This window comes from Bombus affinis, chromosome 4, assembly GCF_024516045.1.
Source record: "Bombus affinis isolate iyBomAffi1 chromosome 4, iyBomAffi1.2, whole genome shotgun sequence".
NCBI lineage: Eukaryota > Metazoa > Arthropoda > Insecta > Hymenoptera > Apidae > Bombus > Bombus affinis.
The window spans coordinates 1,847,166-1,869,360 of NC_066347.1; the positions used below are offsets into that span (position 1 = coordinate 1,847,166).

General features: G+C 33.1%; 1 protein-coding gene across 1 annotated transcript; it reads right to left on the reverse strand.

The window, feature by feature from the left end:
* Positions 1 to 1,001: 1,001 nt before the first annotated feature.
* LOC126915277 (cilia- and flagella-associated protein 58-like) lies at positions 1,002 to 20,314 on the reverse strand. Its single transcript, XM_050719813.1, has 11 exons — positions 19,778 to 20,314; positions 16,763 to 16,849; positions 15,479 to 15,607; positions 15,001 to 15,233; positions 11,659 to 11,935; positions 9,240 to 9,472; positions 7,819 to 8,230; positions 3,759 to 4,029; positions 2,655 to 3,169; positions 1,866 to 2,090; positions 1,002 to 1,716 (listed from the first exon to the last, which is right to left on the reverse strand). Exons 1-11 carry the CDS (start codon positions 19,808 to 19,810, stop codon positions 1,444 to 1,446), a joined length of 2,688 nt encoding a protein of 895 aa, XP_050575770.1. The 5' UTR covers positions 19,811 to 20,314; the 3' UTR covers positions 1,002 to 1,443.
* Positions 20,315 to 22,195: the final 1,881 nt, after the last annotated feature.

Below are 22,195 nucleotides of genomic sequence, written 5' to 3' on the forward strand. Positions count from 1 at the left end.
AACACATAACAGCTACAAGATTGAGAAATATTTTCTTGCAGTACTTCTATTACGATACATACCAGTTTATTGGCAATGTAAAGTAAGTATATCGCTGCATGATATTTTAACGGCGATCTTTTTATTTTGTGCGAAGAGTGTACACGTCAAACGTTATTAACTGATTAAAGTAAACTTATAAATAACTAAAATAAATATTGTACTGAATGTACATAGTACGTATGTATGTGTACGAAATATCCGAAGTACTTATACTTTTAGATTCACTTTTTTAGTTGTATTCGCGAAAATATGCGTTTATACAGAAATTCAACCAATAATAGTAGGCTGTAAATTAACTGTGATAGTTCTAAATTAATATAATAATTCGATCGAGAATTTTGTGTATTTACGGAAAATTTAAATAAGCAAGAGATTTTCTTCTACATTTTTTCCTCAATAAATGAAATTAAAAAATAAAAGGGAAAGGTGAAATATTACTCTTTTCCTTCTTTCCGGTTTCTTTTCTTTCTTTTTTATTGCCGCTAACCGTAATTAATTTGGCGCCTGTTCGGGCGACGATAGATTTACACGTCAATGAATACTCTCGTGGCATTCATCTGCGGTCGTGCAATTGCTTTAGCTATTACTTTTCTGCTACAATATACCACAGATCAAACTGAAAAATAGAAGGCATGGTTGGAGCTGTCGATATGTGAAAATCTGAAAGGATCGGCGAATAGTAAATAAAAGTATGAAGCAAATTGTTATACTCTGGAGAAATAATGGATAACGAAAAAAAGAGAGAAATAATTCCGAAATACAAAAAAGAAAAAAAAATACAATCAAATCAATTCCAAATCCCTCAAAAGAAATATCCACCAAAATCATTTAAAACTTTATACTATTTCGACAAACCCCTTAACCTACCCAGGTTAACATGGCAAAAGCAAACATCAATATTTGCTCTACCACCCTTGAAAACAAAGCAAACAAATCCCGACATTTTAGCTGGTCCAACCTTTTGAACTGTCTAAACGAAGAATGTCATCCTCAAATACCAAACAACACAATCAATAAAATTCTAGCTTCTGACATCTTCCACCATTACTTCTATCCTTTTTCGTTGAGATTTCTTTAAAAACTCAAGACAAAACAAAAGAGAAAATGGAAATGAATTGCTTCTTCTCCTCCTTTCTCGCACTTGTCGTTGACACACTTCTACATCGTCGCAACGACGCGACGTTTCCCCACAGTTTGTAAATATTGACGGAAATTCTAAAGAGAACCAAGAGAGAAAAACGAAGTTCGTGAGCAAAAAGAGTTTCGCAGACGAAAAAGCACACAGAGAAATCCTGCAAACTGTACTGTTATATTTTCATTACACTGTCACGTCGCATTGTCGTCTCAACAAACAGACTGAGCTGCACTTTCTCTGATAGCTTTTTGGCGAACGACACAAATTCATCTGCACTCAGAGTCCACGACGAAACAATTTCTAGGTGTTGGTGTTGCCATGTTAAAGCCGCCCCCGCAGAATCTCTTTTGACTTTGATTTATAGCTGGGAAAACAGGCTGAGACAAAGATTTCAGTTTCGATTCTTTCGATATGTGTAATTTCTTCTTTTGTATGAAGTATTTCTTTTTCAAATCGTTCATCTCGATGCTCATCCTATCCATGCCTATCCTGTACTCGCCCATTTGAACCTCGTACATGCTCAACTCAGCTAGTAGACACTGAAAAAAAGAGAATAGTGTAATAAATAGTACCACATCGACGATAGGCGAAGGAATCTTGAATTTCGCTTTTCCGATATTTTATGATCGTTAATATAAAATATAAATTCTAACCAGAAACAGTTTTATAAAGAAATTTATTTTTATACCTTCACTTTTTTCCCCCTCTCGCGCAATGCTTTTTGAGTTTTATTGAGAGAAACCATGACCTGTGGTCCAGGATGCTTCGACAGAATTTCACGTAAATTCATATACAGTTTCTCGGTGTCTTTTACTTTCTTCTCCTTCTCGATCATGTCAGCTGCCATTTTTATCATTCGTTTTTGCAGAATTTGTATCTTCTTCAAAAGTTCGTAGGTACTTGGATCGGAACCCTGTTAAAATTTAGTAGCTATTTCATTGGAAAAGAATATCTTTACCTGTAGGGTAACTACGTATCTTTTTAAAATCGTTTCTAACGATCCCTTCATGAAAATTTTAAGCATTTCCACAATATTTCGTCATAAATAAATAAAAACTGTTGTATTTTAAAATAAAAACTTCTCGAATTTATATTTATTTAAAAATTGACGCAATGTTAAAAAAATGTTAAAAATGTTCGACTGTACGTGACAAATGCAACAAGAGTAGAGTGCTCGTGGCAGATACAGGGAAAATAGGTTATACGAGTTGAGTGTTAAATGAAACTTTTTCAAGTAACGAGATCTGCGTGGACTGCGTGGACGTCATACCATGACACCACCTAAAGGGTATAGATATATGCGATAGATTTCGATAGATATGCGATTCGGATTTTTGGGCGAGAAAATTATTTGCGGGAAAATTGTGACAAATAAATCAGTTAACGTTTTCGATAATGTTACGTGTCAAAGATAAGCAAATGTTCGCATACTTTTAAACGATGATATATAATATTAAAAATAATCGAGACATCGAACCTCAAGTTTCCTCCATCTGTGAATGTTCAACGGCGTTTGCACTTCCTCTTCTAATGCCATCACTTTCAATCTCTCTCTTGTCAAGTCGTGATTCAAATGAAACACTTCTTTACGTAGATCGCTCATGTTCTGAATATTCTTTATCAGCAGAGTCTTCTCTGTCCTTAGCTTCTTCACCTCCAACTTCAACAGCCTAATATCCTCCAGCCTTTGATTATACTGAACCTCTCCTCGTTGAAGAGTTCCATGTAAAACCTTTATTCTGCTATACTGAAGACTCAGCTCGTCGTTTCTTCGGACCAGTTGCGTGCCCAACATGTCCCTCTCATTCATTATATTGTCGATATCCTTCTTATGTCGTGCAATATCCGATTCGGCGCGCTGTATCACTTGCCTCAAGCTCTTTTCCTCCTGCTTCATCGACTCGATCTCATGTTTCAGCTCCGACATCTCCCTGCGGCTGGTTTGTAGCTCGACCCTCAACCCTTCTCTTTCCTTTTCTACTTTATTGCGCACTGGAAGGTAAGTCGTAGCATGAAAACTCGCCGAAATGTTTATCGTTTCGAAATTTTGTTAAATACTGCTCTCCTTATCTAAAATCAATAATAATCATAATATTCATAATATTCATAAAATTTATTCAATCAAAAATATTCACTCATTATTTCAATAATAATCTATATAATGCAACTTTGCTTGAAAGATAAAAAATACGGAGATCTTGAAATATTGGAAAATGCGGCTATATCATTCAATGTACGTGTAAAAAGTGAACAAAAAATCGTGAATAGAATACTTTGTTATTTATCAAAAAACTTTGTAATCAGGGGAATTCCACTTTAACAGCTTAACGAGTTTAACCAACTTTCCCAACACAGTTTAACAATTAAAACTTATCCGCAGACCCGTATTCATTAGATCCCTTTTCCTGCCTGCAACAAGCAAACCAACTTTCCTAACTTTAGCCAAACATTGGCCCGATACCAAAGAACAAGACCAACTATGCAACAGAAAACCGCCAAAACTCAATTAACACATTATCGCAGGTTAAGTGTTGTTGAAACGAGCATCAGACGGCTGTCAAAAACGAAGAAGACGGCTTACTGAACTCCTCTTTGATTAGTTGGCTCTCCTTGGTGACGATGTCCTCTTTCAGCTGCTCAATTTGGTGGCTTAACACTTTTAATTTGTTCTTCAACTCCTGTATCTCGTCGTGCGCTTCTGTCAGGCTTTTGCCACATGCGTTTCTCTCAGCCCGAACAGTCTCGAACATATTCTGCTGCTGTCGGTACTTTGCCTCGGCTTCAGCTAGCCGCTTCTTGTAGTTCGAGATCTCGACTTGCTTCAGTTTCACCTCGCTTATGTATTCCTCCACCTATTAGCGCGACCAAGTTACACGGCTCGATTAGTGACGTATGCAAATAGACGTGTTCGTTTCTATACGCTGGTGGTGGAGACGTTGCATGAACATGAGCAAGCTTTAATACTTACATTGGCAACCAAGTTTAAATTATTATTAAAATTTAATAAATTCTATACTGTTATACTGTTATACTGTACAACGTCATATTATACTCAGTTAATTTAGAAAATTTATTTTAATATTAGTGTATCATTTTATTGTATAGATTCTATCAAAAATTGTTTTGCAAGTTTAGTCGAAGTTAAAAATAATAAGTTAAGAAAAATTGTATACATATAGTAAACTTAATAAAATTCGAAATCTATGTAAAATTGTAGTGTGTTAAATATAGATTCTACTAAAAATGATAATTTTAATTTATCATAAAAATGAAGTTTAATGAGTTTTATATTATACCAACGATTGTATATTACAATTAGATTCGAAGCTTTTAATATTTGAAACTTTTGCATACATTTCAACGTAGAATATCCGAAGAGTTAAATTAAGTTACATTAAATTAAATAATAACAAATAAATGTAATAATAATAAATTAAATTGCATTAGTTAAAGAAATTGATGAAAGAAATATAAAATCAGATTCTCAATTACCCGGTTGTCCCATGAATATTAAATACTATCTCTACGTTAATAAAATTCATATAATGTCACAAACTTTGTAATTTAATATTTTTGTAAGAAGGAAATTCTGCCGCTTGTAGTAACGAGATATTCTTGAAAACTGAAATTTACGAAAACGAGTCAGCTCGGTTTCGGTGCTTGACGATGAGTGTAACGAAAACCTTGTGTGTCTAGTTACACCAGAATGGTTGCCAGTGCACACACCATAGTCGGGTAGCACTGTGCATGAATAATGGATACTGCAAAGGGCACGTTGAAAGTTTGTTTGACAAGCGTTTTAGTAGCTGTGTCACGTACGAAACGTTGGAATTTAGAACGGTGTTACAAAGAGCAAATTCAACGATTAATGTGAGAAATAACACATTTGTCTACTGCAAATAAAAAAAAAAATTCCTACTATATTTTCACTAAATTTTTCCACGAATATAAATATTTATAGAGAAAAACTATTAATTCACTGCAAATATTTCATAACGTTACGTACGTGTTATAAAAGATTTTTTGGAAATTTAACATACGTTTCATCTGTAGATATTCGCACGAAGCTATTGAAAAGGCTACTAGAAGAGGATCATAATACTATTAGGTGTAATCGCTATTTGTAAAGCATTTGGATCAAATTCTACCCTTGCGTACAGTGTAGATCCTATCTCTAGTAGTAGTACTAATCTAGTATTAATTACAATCTCATGTACAATCATGAAATGAGCAGGTTATATACATTGGATTATACTGGCCATATACGCCTATCTATATGATGCGGTTACACACGATGCGATTAAACCACTGTTAAGACGCTATTTCCTCGAATACAGTAATTTCAATTTATTACATATCTGCTTATCTGCTCATCAGACGTGTACGGGCTGTATCAGTAAATCTAATGAAATATTATTTAGAGACATTATGACGGTAGTCAGTTAATAATTAAATAATGCATCATATTCTGTAATGAAATTTCTGGTATATAGCTAGTGCATTAAAAAGAAATAATTCTATATAGTGAATTTAAAAAATATCAAGGTTTACGTACATATGTATATGTACATATACCCACTATATTAAACAATAAAAGTGAGAAATATCGTAACGAATTATTTTATATTACCTAGTTTTATAACTACAGATACAAAGCCTCCACAAGAGTCTATCATTACTCAACAAATATTCAATCCTTGCTATATCAAAAAAAATTGTAATGTGATGCAAAGATCAATCAATCAGATGCAAAGATTGATCAATTTCCTTGAAAGGGGGAACGTTAGGAAAATACAGTTACTTTTCTGTACCAATGAATGTGATAAATTGCCACATCATACAGGATTATATCAAAAAAGCCCATTAATAAGAAGATCATAAACAATTTACCGGAGTCACCCCTGGAATGATGGTCTTATCTGGTCGCAGATCTTTCAAAAGCACGACGGATCTCATGACTAACCCTGAGCAAACCTAAAATGAACGACCGACCTATGTCTACCTTTACCTCCCGCTGGCCGGCAGCCCGCATATCCGTATATCCGTCAGTGTAATTCACTTGATGTCTGTGAACACAGCAACCGTACCCGCTTGCCGATCGCTCGGCTGCACGTCTACCATACAACTTGGCTGACAGCTCACGCTATATCAACACCTATTATTAGATAGATGTTTAACAGCATGTCTACCTCTACTACCATTATACCACTACTACTTCCATTATATCCGATTACGCAGTACACCTGAATAATTTCTCTTATCCTATCGCATATGCGCCGTTTTCGATTTGCATGAGCGGCGGGAAGCTTGATCGATCGCAATCGCGATCGCGTGTGATAAATGAACTTCATCGAATTCCTGAGGGTTTTTGTTAGGAAAGATTTATCGGTCAGAAGGTAACATTAGAAATAGTAAATCTACCAAGGTATCTAATAACGTGTTCCAAATCTTTGTTCCAACCGACTGTTAAATATATGCAAATTGCTTCAATGGTAAAATCAATTTTAATTTTTATTACGTGGTTATATATATATCGTACATATCGCGTCGAAACAGTAACTAGAATTATTAATCCGATATTAAAGGTGGGACTTTTTTATACAAATTAGCCAAATCGAGAACGAAATTTTATAGTTATATACACGTTGTAGATGTGGATAAATATAAATACAAGATATTAGTAGCATATTAGTTTAAAAAAACGCTCAAACGAACATATTGAAGAAAAACTCAAATTTCTCGCTTATTAAAGTTATTGCTCTATTAATTTTGAAAAACAATGCAACAAAAACATATTAAATTATTATTTTATAATAATTTAAATTATTAAATAATTTAAATTATAATTGAATATTAAATTATTATTTTATTACTACTGGAATGTTAAATTATTATTTTATTACTACTGGAATGTTAAATTATTATTTTATTACTACTGGAATATTAAATTATTATTTTATTACTACTGGGATATTAAATTATTATTTTACTACTTCCATAGTCTCTATATATTACTCGTAGAATTTAGAATTTTGCTTGGATAACCGTGAATAATGCACAGTTATATATATACAGCCCTACATTGTTCACTACGGCATTATTCTCTCCTTGCCCGAACAAATATGGTATCATTTCACTTGTCTGACCGCAGATCCATGACCCATTCCACTTCGCTCGAGCGTGAGTCAGTCTCAGTTTACCTACCCAGTCTGGTGTTTTATATTATTCGCTCAGTTGCATGCTATCAAATTCTCCACTTTTCGTTCCTCCTACTAGTCATGCCATGGCTTACTTGGAATTACGTCATATCGTGTTCGCATTTTATTTCTTCTTTCGTTAATTATCCGTAATTCTTCATCTACTTTTCTACTTATCTACTTTTATTCAGTTTTTTCATTTCTCTCTTGATAATTATTGCTTTACTTTACTTATTCTTAACGGTATATATCGATTTACGTATATTAAATTATACGTATATTACTTAATTGTTCGTTTCGATATTCGTTTCAATAAAATACATTTTTCAGTAACTTGTATGAAATTAAACAATATCAAGCGCAAATGAATATTATATTTTTATGAGAATCTTACGAGTTCCTATTTTTCTATTTTACCTTTCTATCGCAATTATTAAAGCTCACCTGTTGTGCCAAATTCTGAGCGGTCAAGCTATGCTTATCCCTTTCTTTCTCCACTGCGCTTAAGAGCGAGTGAACGTCCATAATATCCCGCAACGAAGTGTCAAGCTCGTGTTCAATTTTCCTTCTACTGTACTCGCACACCATCAGCTCGTGTTGCATTCTCCTAATATAGTCGCCTAAATTCTCCTTGGTACGAGCCAAGACATTCTTCTCGCGTATATGAACCTCCAATTCTTGCTGCTTGTCGACTAGCTGTTTCTGGCATATCATCTTCTGATGCTCTGTATTCTTTGATTTCGCCGATGTGTGCTTCAGCTGTTGCTCCAGGGTTGATCTCTCGATTTCAATTTTCTGCCATCGCTTCGTTATTGATTCTTTCTGAGACTTGTGCTTCGAGACTTCCTCTCTCATCCTGCGACCCATCCCAAAAATTGTAGATGAAATTTAAATGTAACGTTGGTAGCAAGATACCAAGATAAAATTTGTAAACTGCAGATTTTTATGCATTTATAGGAAATTCGAAACTGCGAAATTTCGCAGAGTATGCGTAATATAAACAAATATAAGAATTATCGTAATATTCAGTGAATGAAATATATTTTCACTTAGATTCCATTTGTTTAATTAAATTAATAAAAATACGATATTGTATGAAAAACTGTAATCCTCTATTTTCAAAAGGAAACATGATCAGTCATAAAAATTCAAACACAGTTATCTAACTTATAAAAAGTACATAAAACACTGGCACATATTCTTATCTTTTTTATGAACCACTTTTCCATCAGGTTCTATGTTTGTGTATTTCGTTTTCATAGTATCATGTTTGTGTAGTATATCAACAACGACCTACATTGAATATAATCTACATTACGTACACGCTAACTACACAATAACGAACGGTATTAAATAACAGCAGATGTATGCATTATAGATTGATGCTTCTATATGCTGGCTACCTGTAAATAAATGAAGTAATTCAACGTAATAATACTACGTTAATAATACTGCGGTATTATGGGCTCGAGAGATCATAAATTTCACATGACCATGTCTATACAATTTTAACGTAGGAATTAATATATAATAATTTATTAGTGCATCGATGATGCAGAAATTGTAAAACACTCGTTTAACGAATGTAAAAAATATCTGTAATATCTATAATTCTCGGTAAATTCTCACATTACAATAGAATTAAACTGGTACTTATTAAAGCGTATTATACGATCGAACAAAATTATCGATGAAATATTACTGTAAAATATCGTTATCTCTCTCATTTTATAAAATTTTATGAGTATGACTACATATATCGTTTAGCTTCCTATTATTCAAAAATATAATTACAATAAAGACTAAAATATAATTATACTTCAACAATTATTATACTTCTCCATCCTAAAACATCATTTATGTACCTGTTTATGCTCTGCTTCCAATCTTTCAATTGCTTGTCCTTCTCCAACACTTCCTTGTCCAAATTTTCTATTTGGTTATTCGCGTTCTCGAGATCCGATTCGAGGTTCAACTTCTTTACCGACAACTTGTTTATTTCCCTTTGCATTTTTTCGCCGGATGTTCTTTGCTCCTTCAGCAAACTTTCCAACTTTATCACGTTAGCAGCTGCTGCTTTTATCGATTCGTTTGCCGTCTAGCAAAGTATACAAAGCTGTTAATCGCAAGAATAAACATCGGTAAGAACAAAAAATTTCGTATGAAATTGAATAGGTGAAGGCGCGACGAAGTATTAAAAGTGGAATTCGAGTATTAAAAGTGGAAAATGAGCTTGAAATCAGAGACAAAAGAATAAATTATGACAATTGCAGATTTCAGATAAAAAATTAAATGGAACGTCAACGATATATGATAAGTCACTGCTAAATTACTCAGGTTAGCTATGTGTTATTCGAGTACATCTCCTTTAATTCAATTCGGGTGATAAAACTAAACGTTTCTTCTACTTCGTTTAACATTTATCACTGTGATATTTACAATGTGAAGTATAGAAATGAGATAAATTTACATAACAATTTAATTTAATGTATGATTATTATTTAAAATCAGAATCTGAAAACTTAAAGATACAAGAACTTATTCTATACAGTATTTTTAAATCCTATTTAGAGAAGAGAAAAAATTCTCATAATACAGTTGGTCAAAGTTATGAATAAGCATTTCTCTACTTATATTATCAATGTTCACTTTCTATTCATAATTAGTTTGTAAGCAAGGATTTATATGCATACATCTTATCATATACAATAACTCATTGTATACAATATTTTTAAATCCTATGCCACAGAAACAAATAATAAATAATGATAGAGAAGAGAAAAATTAACATAACTTCTTATAATACAATCGGTCAAAGCTATGAGCAACTTTTCTCTATTTATATTATCAACGTTCACATTCTATTCATATTTAGTTGTAAACAAGGATTTGTATGGATATGCATCTTATTATATACAATAATTTTAAGTCCTGTGTCATAGAAAAAAGTAGTAAATAATGATAGTGAAGAGAAAAATTAACACAACTTCTTATAATATATTTGGTCAAAGTTATGAGTAAGCGTTTCCCTATTAATATTATTAATATTCATTTTCTATTCATATTTAGTTGTAAGCAAAGACCAACTTACGCAATAAACTACTCTTTAATTTTCTTCTAACAACGATAACAAAAAAAGCAAAAGTTGACGAACAACAAATGCAAATCAAATCACTAACCACATCCATAACTTAAATTTAATTCAAATCCATAACTTAGATTTAATCACACTCCTCTTTCAATGTAGACGAAATCGCAGCTGCTTATAAATTATTCTACCGGTTTCATGAGACTATCACCATCGTGTATCTCCACAGAATTACCCAACAAGTTCCCCGGCGGAAGTTTTCGATTTGCAGATCAAAGTCACGTCTTACAACCGCTCAGTGATTACCTCGTCGAGATAAGCTTTGTTCTTGAAAGCGAAATTCCATCGAGTGCTTGGAGCTTGCTGCTACAACCAAGCTTCGCCGTTTCGTTTCGTTTCGTTTCGTTTCGTTTCGTTTCGTCTGTACTGTAATGTAATCTGCTAGAAACTTGTTGAACTTTCGCGTACATTTGCTTGGTAAAAAGCATTAACGGGTAAGGAAAAACGATTCGTTTGATTTTTCGGTCGAGAAAATAGCTTGAAAAAACTTCACGAACGTTTTAAACGCGAATTTTCCGGATTTTGCCTCCGGCGCATGTCAGAACGGCGGAGATTTTAGACAATCGACATAAAAGTCGATGTTTAAACTGACGGATAGAAAATTGATACGCGCACCGATATTCAGCTTGACAAGCGAATTCACATTTTTATGGACATAAAGTTAAAAAATGAAACTTAAATAGAAGGTTATTTTATATATTAAATTTGTAAAAATATTATAAATTGTAAAAATATTGTAAATTGTAAAAATATTATAAATTGTAAAAATATTATAAATATTGCGACAGAATTAAAAAAATTTTAGATGTTATTCTCGAGGCTAAAATGAGATGAAAATTAAGAACCAAAAGATTACGTTTTAGGTTTTGTTTTTCAATTATTAACAACTAAAAATTAGCCGAAGTGCATAGTAATATTATACTTTGAATATTTTATATATTTTTGCATACTATGAGTTTTATATGCATTTCTCTTTTATCTACTACATACTGCAATCTGTATTATGCTTTGAATACTAATATGTTTTTTAATATTATGAACTTTCTATGCATTTTTACACCTTTTCAATTTCCCTCCTATGCATAAAAATTCGCAATTTACATGCGCCAAAATTACAACGTTTAGAAATCCATCACCTCGAGATCGCTCGTTTTTATTGCAAGTCCTTCTTGTAACTGTAAAGCCTCTTCCTCTGCCCTCTGTCTCCCTCGTCGCTCTCTGGAGATTTCGTTCAGTTGTATATCTAGATTTTCTTGCATCTCGGCTATTTGATGCCCGGCAAAGCTACTTCTATCCTCCAGCTCTTCTATGTACAAAGCCATGTTCTTCAGTCGTTGCTTTAATGTGTTTATTTCGCTCACCAGTTTCTCCTTTTCTTGTGCGAGACTCTCCTTTTGTTTCGCGATGCTCGTGCTGCAAACATCGAAACGAGAAACATTGTCCAGATTTCATTGTTACTGCTTGATATAAAGAATACAAAGCGTATATTAAAATAGGAGTCTTCGTAGCTACTGTTTTTACGATAAAAGAAAGCTCATTATATATACAACGAATACACTAACAGTTTTAATTGCTGTTTAGCAAATTTCAAACTCTGAAACATATAATAAATAGACTATTTGTAAAACAAGTGTAAAACGATTAAGGAAGCTATCGACGGATTTTAATTGAGATTTTCGTGAAAATATCTTCTTATGTTACAAATTTGAGTGGTTCATTTGCGACTACATTTATGAAGTTTATGTATCGTATTATTCTCTTGTGGTCGCGCCGCCGGCGATTGGTCAGAATACAGAGGGCTTGGGAGACTTGATATACGAGCTAAAGCTCGAGAGGCGCTGTAGAGACGACGTTACTGGTAAGAAACGTGTTCTCTGGACTCATGGGACACGTCGAAAATTTTAAATTCATGCGATTCGATATGATAAGGTAATCAGGATATGAAGTTTTCACCAGCTTAACGATCTCCGACGATGGTATAGCTTATGGTTAGCAATAAATCTTAAAAATTGGCTACTTCGTGCTATTTATTTGCTAATGTAATGCTTCATTATTAAAGATGCCGCGATATCCCAGTTGCCGCATATCCTTAAACTTGTCGTTAAAAGCTTCCTTTTAATAAAACCAGAAAAGGTAAATAATAAAATAAGAAAATAGCGAATGAACATATTTGCGATTATTTGGATTTTCTTGGTATTTAGAAACCGTATTATTATCTTATTAGTATTCACGTTGTACTCTGTTCTGATATTTCGCCAACGTTCCCCTTCGCTTCTTCAGGGCAGACCTGAAAATGAAATGTCAGAACAAAACGCAACGTGGATATTAACATGAGCAGAATCGAAATCCGCGGAATTACAGATATGCCAGCTAATTTATCGCGAGAATTTCAAATCCAAAGAGCGAAATAAACGGTGATACAGGAATATATTACTATATTAATAGCAATATTTATATAGAAATAATATAATTACAATAGTATTTATAATAATGGTATATTTTGTTATGTATACATAATTATGTATAACAAAAAAGTTAAAAATACAAAGTGACGAAAAAGAGAAATATAAGAAAATATAAATATCGAGGACAACACATAAATATAAAGGAAACGGAAGAGTACAGAGACAGATACGAGAGAAATTCAGGTTGCTCCTAGCTATTAAACAATTACAAAGCTTTCGCGAGACCAGTGATATCGATCCAATGTGTTATCTCTTTGCGAGACAGTTAGCCGGAAATTAAAGATAGCACTCGCCTAATCCTTTGTCGAGATACGGACTAGAGAAAGGAAACACGACATATTTACGAACTACTGTGCTACGAACTATGGTCCCGTTGGAGCGGAATTGCATTGTAGCCATGTTGACTGAACAGATGCGATCCACTATCGAACATGATGGTGTTTTCCTCGGGGATTAGACTCTGAACATCCGGGTAGCTTCGATATGATCACAATGTATGTACATACTGCAGATCGATGTCTTCATGACAATGTCGTTTACTATAAACGTGTGAAATTTGCCGGGTAAACTGACGCAATTTAAACGAAGGTTGTCATTGATTGATTATCATTGATTTAAAAGAAGATGATCGTTGGTTGCTTGTAACAGAATTTTTCTTTTTTTACTTTTTTTTAACGTTAAATATTAATTACAGATTGGAGAACCGAATAGCTCAATTGTGAAAGTTAATAAATTATTGATATGGTATACGCTTCGAACAAATTCACTGATTAACGTTAGCCTTTCTATGCTAGAAAATTATCAGAAAGCGTAAATAACAGGAAAATACTATTACATAGAAAATCTAGAACGATTGAAAAAAAAAAAAATAAATGGAAAATTCGCTATCCATTAAATATGGTATATGATATATACCATATTTTCTATTTTAGAAAGCATAGCTGGCAGTATTATATCGAGGAAATTTGATAGTTTTAGCACTTCATGCATAAATTACATCCCTTAAATATTCAAAGGTAATAAGCAGGAACTGTACTGCATATTCCCCAAAGTTGATAGGATTTTGTTTGCACCATCGACAAACATGCGTGCTCACGTCTGGGGCAACATCGATTCGTCAATAACGCTGAATCGAATTAATCTGAAACGATGATGGAAATTAAATCCTCGAGCTATTCAGAAATTCCGCCATGAGTTTCACTACCATCACGCAGAACTGTGTCGGCCAAGGATTTCTAGACCAACCGGAAACTAATCCCCTTTTCAACGATAAAGTCATCCTTATGCTTTTCTACTCGAGAAAATCCTCGACGTCTTTCTGGCTTACGATTGTACTTTTCAAACACGTAGAGTCAATGAATTAAAAGGCGAGATATACGAAATGGCACACAAATCCAGAGGCTTTGTTTTGAATGTTTCTAACGAATATTCGTCGGTATCGAGTGACGAATTTGCTAATGTAAAAGGGATTTTAATATCAACTTACGGAAAATGTGTCTTATGAGGGATTTTAAAGGATCCTTTCAAGGATTCTCTTCATTAAACTGCAGATTTTTATACGTTTATGAAAAATTAAACGATTACAATACACAGAAATACACTAAATATCTAAATCATAGTACTCGTTAAAATACTTGATATGTAAAATATATCGCTGCATAGATCCAACTTTTTAGATTGTTTTCATATTTTTATGGAAATGATCGATTGCGTGAGTTTGCATAAATATCCGCAGTCTATTTTTCGTTAATATACATATATAAACTACGGGAGATTGAAAAATGAGCGAGTAGATCCTATTGTCCTTGAGAAAAAGTCGAAAAGTTCAAAAAGAGAGAATATTTAAGAAGCTATTAATTTATACAAATAAATTACAAATTACAAGACACAATTTCGTATGTCGATAAAAATAACCAGTATATATGAAGAAATCCGAAATAAACGAAACACCATGTAGATATGGTAGTAGCTAGTAATGTAGTAGAAGCTATAAAATATTAAGAAGGAACTTACTCTTCAGTGGCGGCCAACTGTCTGTTCTTCTGCGCAATTTCCTGACTCAATTGCTGTACGTTCACTCGCAAATTTTCAATTGTGTCTTGCGCATTTTGCTCGCGTGTGTGAGCGGCATCCGCTCGCTTTATCGCGTTCAATACATCTTGCTTCAGCTTTTCGATCTCTTTTTCGTTCGTAGAAATTGTATGCGTTAACTCGTACACTTTGTGATCGCTTGTAAATAGTTCTTCCTGTATTTCAGAGTGTATTCCGATTAGATTTACAGTAATTATAATTTCATTTTATAATAAAACTGATATAACTAATATTAAATTGTTCTATATAATTTACTAAAATTTCGATAAAATTGCTATTACATGGAAAGCTACGTGATCTAAATACAGCTTGTAACTCTGAGACTTTGAAATCGGTTTTCGCTTAAGCTCTTAAAGCTACAGCATTAACTAGTCACGAGAAACATACATATCGATTATACCCTTAACATATTACACCTCTCCGTTAAGTCTTTCTCTGTTCTGTAAGCTTTGTACAGAGACTCGTAAAGTTTAGTATATTCTGCCATGAAAGGAGCCAGTGCCTCATTAGATTTCATCTCTTGTAATACCTAAAGAATAAAGTGACTAATATAAATTTGATTTTAATTTCTAATTCGTTTTTAATATTAATCTATTTACAAATTCCAATTATTCCACGATTAAATTTCTTGAATTGCTTCCAAATACTGCATAATTTGTTTTTTCTTAGTATAAACTCATAAATTTCACATACCCCGAAATTCAAAATCATCAACAAGCGGCTGCTATTTTCCTAAGGGAGGCAACTGTTCCAACAATTTGAATATATCAGCAAGAAGTAACTCGATATTAATACAAGTTAAATGACTTTTTAAAAACGCGCTACAAACCCAGTCAGCTAATATTCATATTAATAAACATTTGCATTTTTGAGTACGAAATCTTTGAATCTGAAACTTATATAATAAATTCAATTGAAATATTGGAGCAGCCGCTTTATTACTCGCAAATTTGATTCTTAAAGAATTTACTAAATTCCTAATAATTCATTTAATAATTTAAATTTCATGTAATAAAGGATTTGTCAATTTCTATTAAATTTATGTTTCCCTAATGTCAACTCATAAATTTCTATGTTCCATATCCCATAATTATATTTCATGATAAAAAAGAAATTTAATTAAATTCAATTCAATTAACATTTAATTACTTTCCAGAAAAGAGCAATAAATTTGGTCACGCTGTATTCGTAGCAATAAACTCCCACATCTTTCAATAGGAAACCCTTGAATAGGTACCTTATTAATTTATTATTATTACTGCGAAAATACGATTCTTAAAGGGTTTATTAATTTCCTAATAATTCATCAGGCGCATCTTACTTTCCATAAATGTTAGAGAATTTGTTAATTTCCTGTGGCTCTTAAAAAATTTACTAATTTCTTGATAATTCATCAGGTGCATCCTATATTCTATAAATGTCAAAGGAATTGCTTATTTTCTTTGATTCTCCAAGAATTTACTAATTTCATAATAATTCGCTAGATGCACTGCACCTTTCCATAAACGTTCAAACGTGTACCTTTTTTAATATCTATCTACGAATCTCGATATGTTCCTCAATTTAGTTTCACTCACCCAACCATAACAATTGAAACTGATCTCCTCCGAAAGATTATGCCCTACGTATTCGACGTATCATCCCCCTTAATTAAAGATTGTTCGAGACGAACAAAAACACTCACCTTCGAGTAATCCTTCTCGAGGTCGCAAAACGTGCTGCTGGCCGAGCTACCCTCTGACGCAGATTCGCTACTCTCGCTCCCCTCATCCTGAAACGCGTCATTTCACGCTAACAGAATATCCGTGGCTTCCTCCGTGACTTTTTCACAATCATCGTCACCTATCCGCGCCACTGACCTCACGATATTAATTACCGTCACGAACCCGATAAGGATCCATGTTAATTTACTACCATGCTATATTTTTCTCGTTATTGTCTTGTTATAATCGAGTTTACGAGAGCTCTAATCAACCATTGATGGTCGAAACACAAGTTCTCATCTAATTGGAGGTTTGCGACGAAGTTAGTTTCAGAGATTCTGTGAGTTTGTGTAGCCTCGTTATTAGCGATTGATCCTACGCCTGAGACCTTGCGTTTTTCGAGAGCTTTTTTCGAGATATCGCACAGAGTTTTGTTTCATGTTGGGTTATTTCGACGTTATTGGTATGCGAGGATGTTATAAAAGTGGAATTTAATTCAGGATAGTAAAATTTTTTAATAACTCCGAGATTAAAGAAATTTATTGAAAATTTCACCGATATTTTCTCTTTTTTTCCTAACCCTTTGCATTCCTACGTCTAGTATGACTCGACGTCTCAGGATGTTTTTATCTCAGGAATTCCTTTGTCGACTCCCACTCGACATTCTTTCGGTCCCACCTTTTCTTGTGAAATATGCGGAAGAAAACCAAGATTGCATTCCGGAAATTGTTTTAAAATATAACATACACTTTAAAATTACAAAATTCAACAATAATATAAATAAAACTGGTATTTAAGTGAATGTTTTTTCTTCCTTTATTTATTTAAATTTTCTTATTTTTTAGTTAAAGTAAATTTCAAATAAAACACTTTAAAGCGTTGAGAGCTGCCGGTAACGAAATTGAAATAAAATTCGGAGTGCAAAGGACTAGAAATCACCTAAATTGTATTCGTTATAGAATTTTATTTTCGAAATATTTTAGATAAAATTATTTAGAACAGTGAACAATTAAAAACTGCATTAAACGTTTAATCGAAATTTTGTTTATGTGATTAAGAAGGTAAATCTTGTCTACAATCAACCACGAAATATCTTTTGTTTAAATCTTTCATTTAAGGAAAATTTACGATTTAGATTTAGGATTTAGATTCAATTTAAGAGTTAAGAAAGATGTTATAACATTGTATAACAATATATTTCTTAACAAGGTGATAATAAAATAACTTCTGAATAAAATTGTCCCTTTTGTAGGATATACAGTGACTTTTATGACAGACTATAACTTTACTTATTTTCCGAATATACTATAACTAAGCATTACAGCTATAAATTGGACAATTTATTAAATAGTGTAATCCCTTTCATTTGGAAAATATTCTTCTGACCTAAGTGAGTCAAAATAATATTATCTATACGATTATAGAAGATTAAAAAGATACTCGATCAATAACTATGTCCTACCAACAATTTTTAAAATTCGCGCAATGGTCTCAGACGAATCATCGTCTCCGAATTATTTTGAAGAAATTAAGAAGAAATCTAGAATTCTGATACAGAATTAAATTTAAAAAAACAATACGTATAGTTAGTGAAATATTTGTAATTCTTTCGTTTAAAGAATGTCTTACCGCAGATAGTCGCGCGGTTAGGTTATCGATATTTGAATGAGTTCAATTTTAATAACAACATCGGCTTGTTTATCTGGTCCATTGCTTTTTCCCGGCTTATCGTCGTCCATCATACTTATTAGGTTGTTAAAAAAGTTATTACGCTATCAAATTACATCTAAAAATTGCAACGTGCAATTTAATAAACCGTATGTATAAAAGCGAGCAGGAAAAAGAACTTTGTAAAAAGTCGGGTGCAAGCTGTTTAAACATTATTCAATGAACCCTTGATCGTGCTCGATTTATAATGACCAAAATGAATGTAGACGAATACACATACACAAAGTGAGGTACATATTAGGTCTGTAAATATGAAACCGGAATTTGCTTGTAAATGACCCTAGCTAATAATGTATTTATTACTAAACTGCGCCATTGATGTCAAAAGTCTTTGTTAACATCTCACAAACATTTTCGACTCAGAACAATACAAGTTTCATACAATAGCATAGTTTGTAATAGCGTTGAACACGTTGAATTTCGTTCCTGGAATTGTGCTACGATCTGCGGACAGTATTGATTTTCCGCTGCCATATGAAGAAAACTGCTGCAGAATCGCATCGAATACGAACTTGTTGAAGCTTACGCTGAGCATGCTCTTGGTAAATCACAATGCTTTGAATGGTTTAAAAAATTCAGAAATGGCAATTTTGACGTGAGCAACGAAGAACGTGGATCAGAAGGGTGTGATCTATTATGAGCTGTTAAAACCTGGCGAAACCGTTAATACTGAGCGCTACCGATAACAAATGATCGATTTGAATCAAGCTTTGCGTGAAAAACGACCAAGATATCAAAAAAGGCAACACAAAGTAGTTTTACTTCATGACAATGCGCCATTATATACAGCAAAACCGGTCAAGGAAACGATTAAAGCTATCAGTTGAGATATACTTTTGCACGCGACTTACTCACCAGACTTGGCTCCGTCCGATTATTATTCATTTGCATTTCTGACCAGCACTTCACTTCACCCGCTTTTAGCAGGTTTTTTTTCGATTAAATAGGGTAAGGTACTGACCGTTTGAAATGTAATATATTCTGAAAGCGATTCTTCGAGGGGATGAAATTTTCCAACTTCTCTAAATATTCTAAATAGAATATTTTTGGAAATTTGATATTTAATGTTTTGTTATTTGGATAACTTTTGTCGATTTTTTTATTCCGTATAGTTGAAGAATTATGACAACAAATATTGCGCGATTTTGAAAAATAGTGGAATGAAAATTCGAACAAGATACTGAATATACTAGCAAACGTATCATAATATATCAGGCGTATTTAAAAATGTTCGTTTTAAACATTTCATGTTAAAAGAATATACTTACGTCTAAGCCAGCGTTCATCTCCATGTCCATCATGATGACAGCAAAAAATATTCTGACTTATTTCAAGCGAGAATTATCCCCTTCACAGTAGACGTTGCACCAGAGTTTAACCAAAATTAATTAAAATCAAATTTAAAATGTATTATTATGCATGAAATGTAAACTGTGTACACGAATTGTCTTCTGCTATTAAAAATCGCAAGTATGATTAAGATGAAAAACGATGATATAAGAAGGTAAGGAAAGTTAAGTATACAGGGTATGCTGTATCTGTTAAACCAGGATCACGACTGAACGAAGATTTATGTGTACTATACTACTGCACAAATTCCACTGTGTAGTGAACGATGCAAGATGAAAAATGTCCTATCCAAGGAATCCAGTACCATAATTTCCTTTGTTGACTAGTATCCATGGTAGCCTTTGGTAGCCTCTAATTCCTTTACAGATACGGCGATAAATCAATATCCAGGTTGTTGCTGCGCACAAAGGCCAATATGATAAAAAAAAAAGGGAACACGCATGCATAATGAAGGTACAAGTCCATGAATAACCCTTTGAGTGTTCAACTGATAGAATTCTACTTAAATGAGAATGTCGATGATCTTAGTAAAAATATGATTGCTATCATTTTATGATAGCTTAAAATTTCGAAAAGAAGTAATCGAGAAAGAATTACAAATCTCTTATATTCTTTTGTAATTATGGAGAAACGATAATTATGTATATTATTGAATACGTGTTTTCATACTAAGAGAATATTTCTATGCATATGCATAGAGAGAATATTTTGAAACGTTATGACTCAGAGGCACTATGACGCTATCACTATGCTGAAGAGCCGAAAATTTGTGATGATGTTGCGTTTTGCATGAAAATAGCAGGGGTGTACGCATATTTATATGTTATATCAGCGTATCCTGAAAGTGTGAAAGTGTTGTATATAGTGTAGTTTATGGTGTATTTGTGCATCTGTTTATTCATGCGTTTATTCTGCTTATATCATGTACATTAGTTTCCACAATTATATTTTTTCCAAATCACTATTCCTTCCTTTAATTATCATTTTATAAGCTTAAGCCTTTTACTAACGAGTCAAGCGTCACTTATAATAGCAATTCTATAGTTTAAAATATTTTTAAAAGCTGTGTACATATTATTAATTATAGTGCACATCAGACATAATCCAGTACTTATCGATCCTTCGACCTTATTTTTTGCCACTCAAAGGATTACAGCAAGAACTGAGCGCAAGAACGAGATTAGCTAAATAAAAAAACGCATTGAACGAAAATATCATTGTATTAATAAAATTGCCAGCGTTCATACATATATATATTAACATTTTACATCGTAACACTTAGTCGTATGTATATATGTATGTATGTATAATATTTATGTATACTAATTCTCCCATACTAAATTGTCTTAAGCTCTATTTTACGGTATTTAATATCTGGAGTCGTTCATAGTACGGAAAAGAGAGGCCTATACATTCGGCATTGAACAACACCTCTTAAACACCTTGAATAATAAATTTTATTTACATTCACGTTCTTAGTGTGTTCCATTACCGAAATCACCGAAACACATGTTATACTATATTCGAATATTGGCGAAATACGCTCGCGATGTCCAATATTACGAATATTCTCCTCTCCTATTACTCGTAATGCGCATACATACTAACTGCGATCCTCTTCACATGATCACGTTCAACTCTTGAATCCTTGGTTATCATGTCTGTTAAAATATCCCCGTTCAACTTCTTCTTCCTTCGATATCGTAATATTTCCTACTCGTCGAAAATAGTCGAATAAAAGTTACGAACTTATATTACAAACTTTCGCTGTGGTGGATGGATGTCGTACTTTCGAGTCTCTGGAACTTGAAGATTCGAAAAAGAAGAAATAAATACATTTATCAGAGAGAAGATCATAAATCAGAAAGTTCTTCAAATTTCAAACTTTCATTGCAATTGTATGACATATTTGTGGTTTTTCCGGTTTCAAGCATGCTTTTATTAATACGTAAAGCTTTATTTCGTTCCGAGAATATTACAGTTTCCCTTTTCCATTATAGCTCGTTTAAGAAAACCTTCTTACAAGTCTGCCCCAAGGAAATGAACTCTAATGTACACGAAATGCTGGTATAAAAATGTATAGCACTATTGATCCCGAAAAGCCGAAAGTATAACGAAATTGTAATTTCCCAAGAGATTTTTATTTGAAAGAAGAAAGTTGGGGAGGAAAATTCCTTTCATAGAATCCAAGTTGAACGCGAGCCACGTAAATGATACACGTATACACGTACGCCAGGGCAAATAATATAAAAATAATTCTGGGGTACTCTCCGTTCCTCGTTAGTCAGAATTTTCTAGCTAATTGGCAGATTACGTTCGTCGTGACTTTTCTCTTG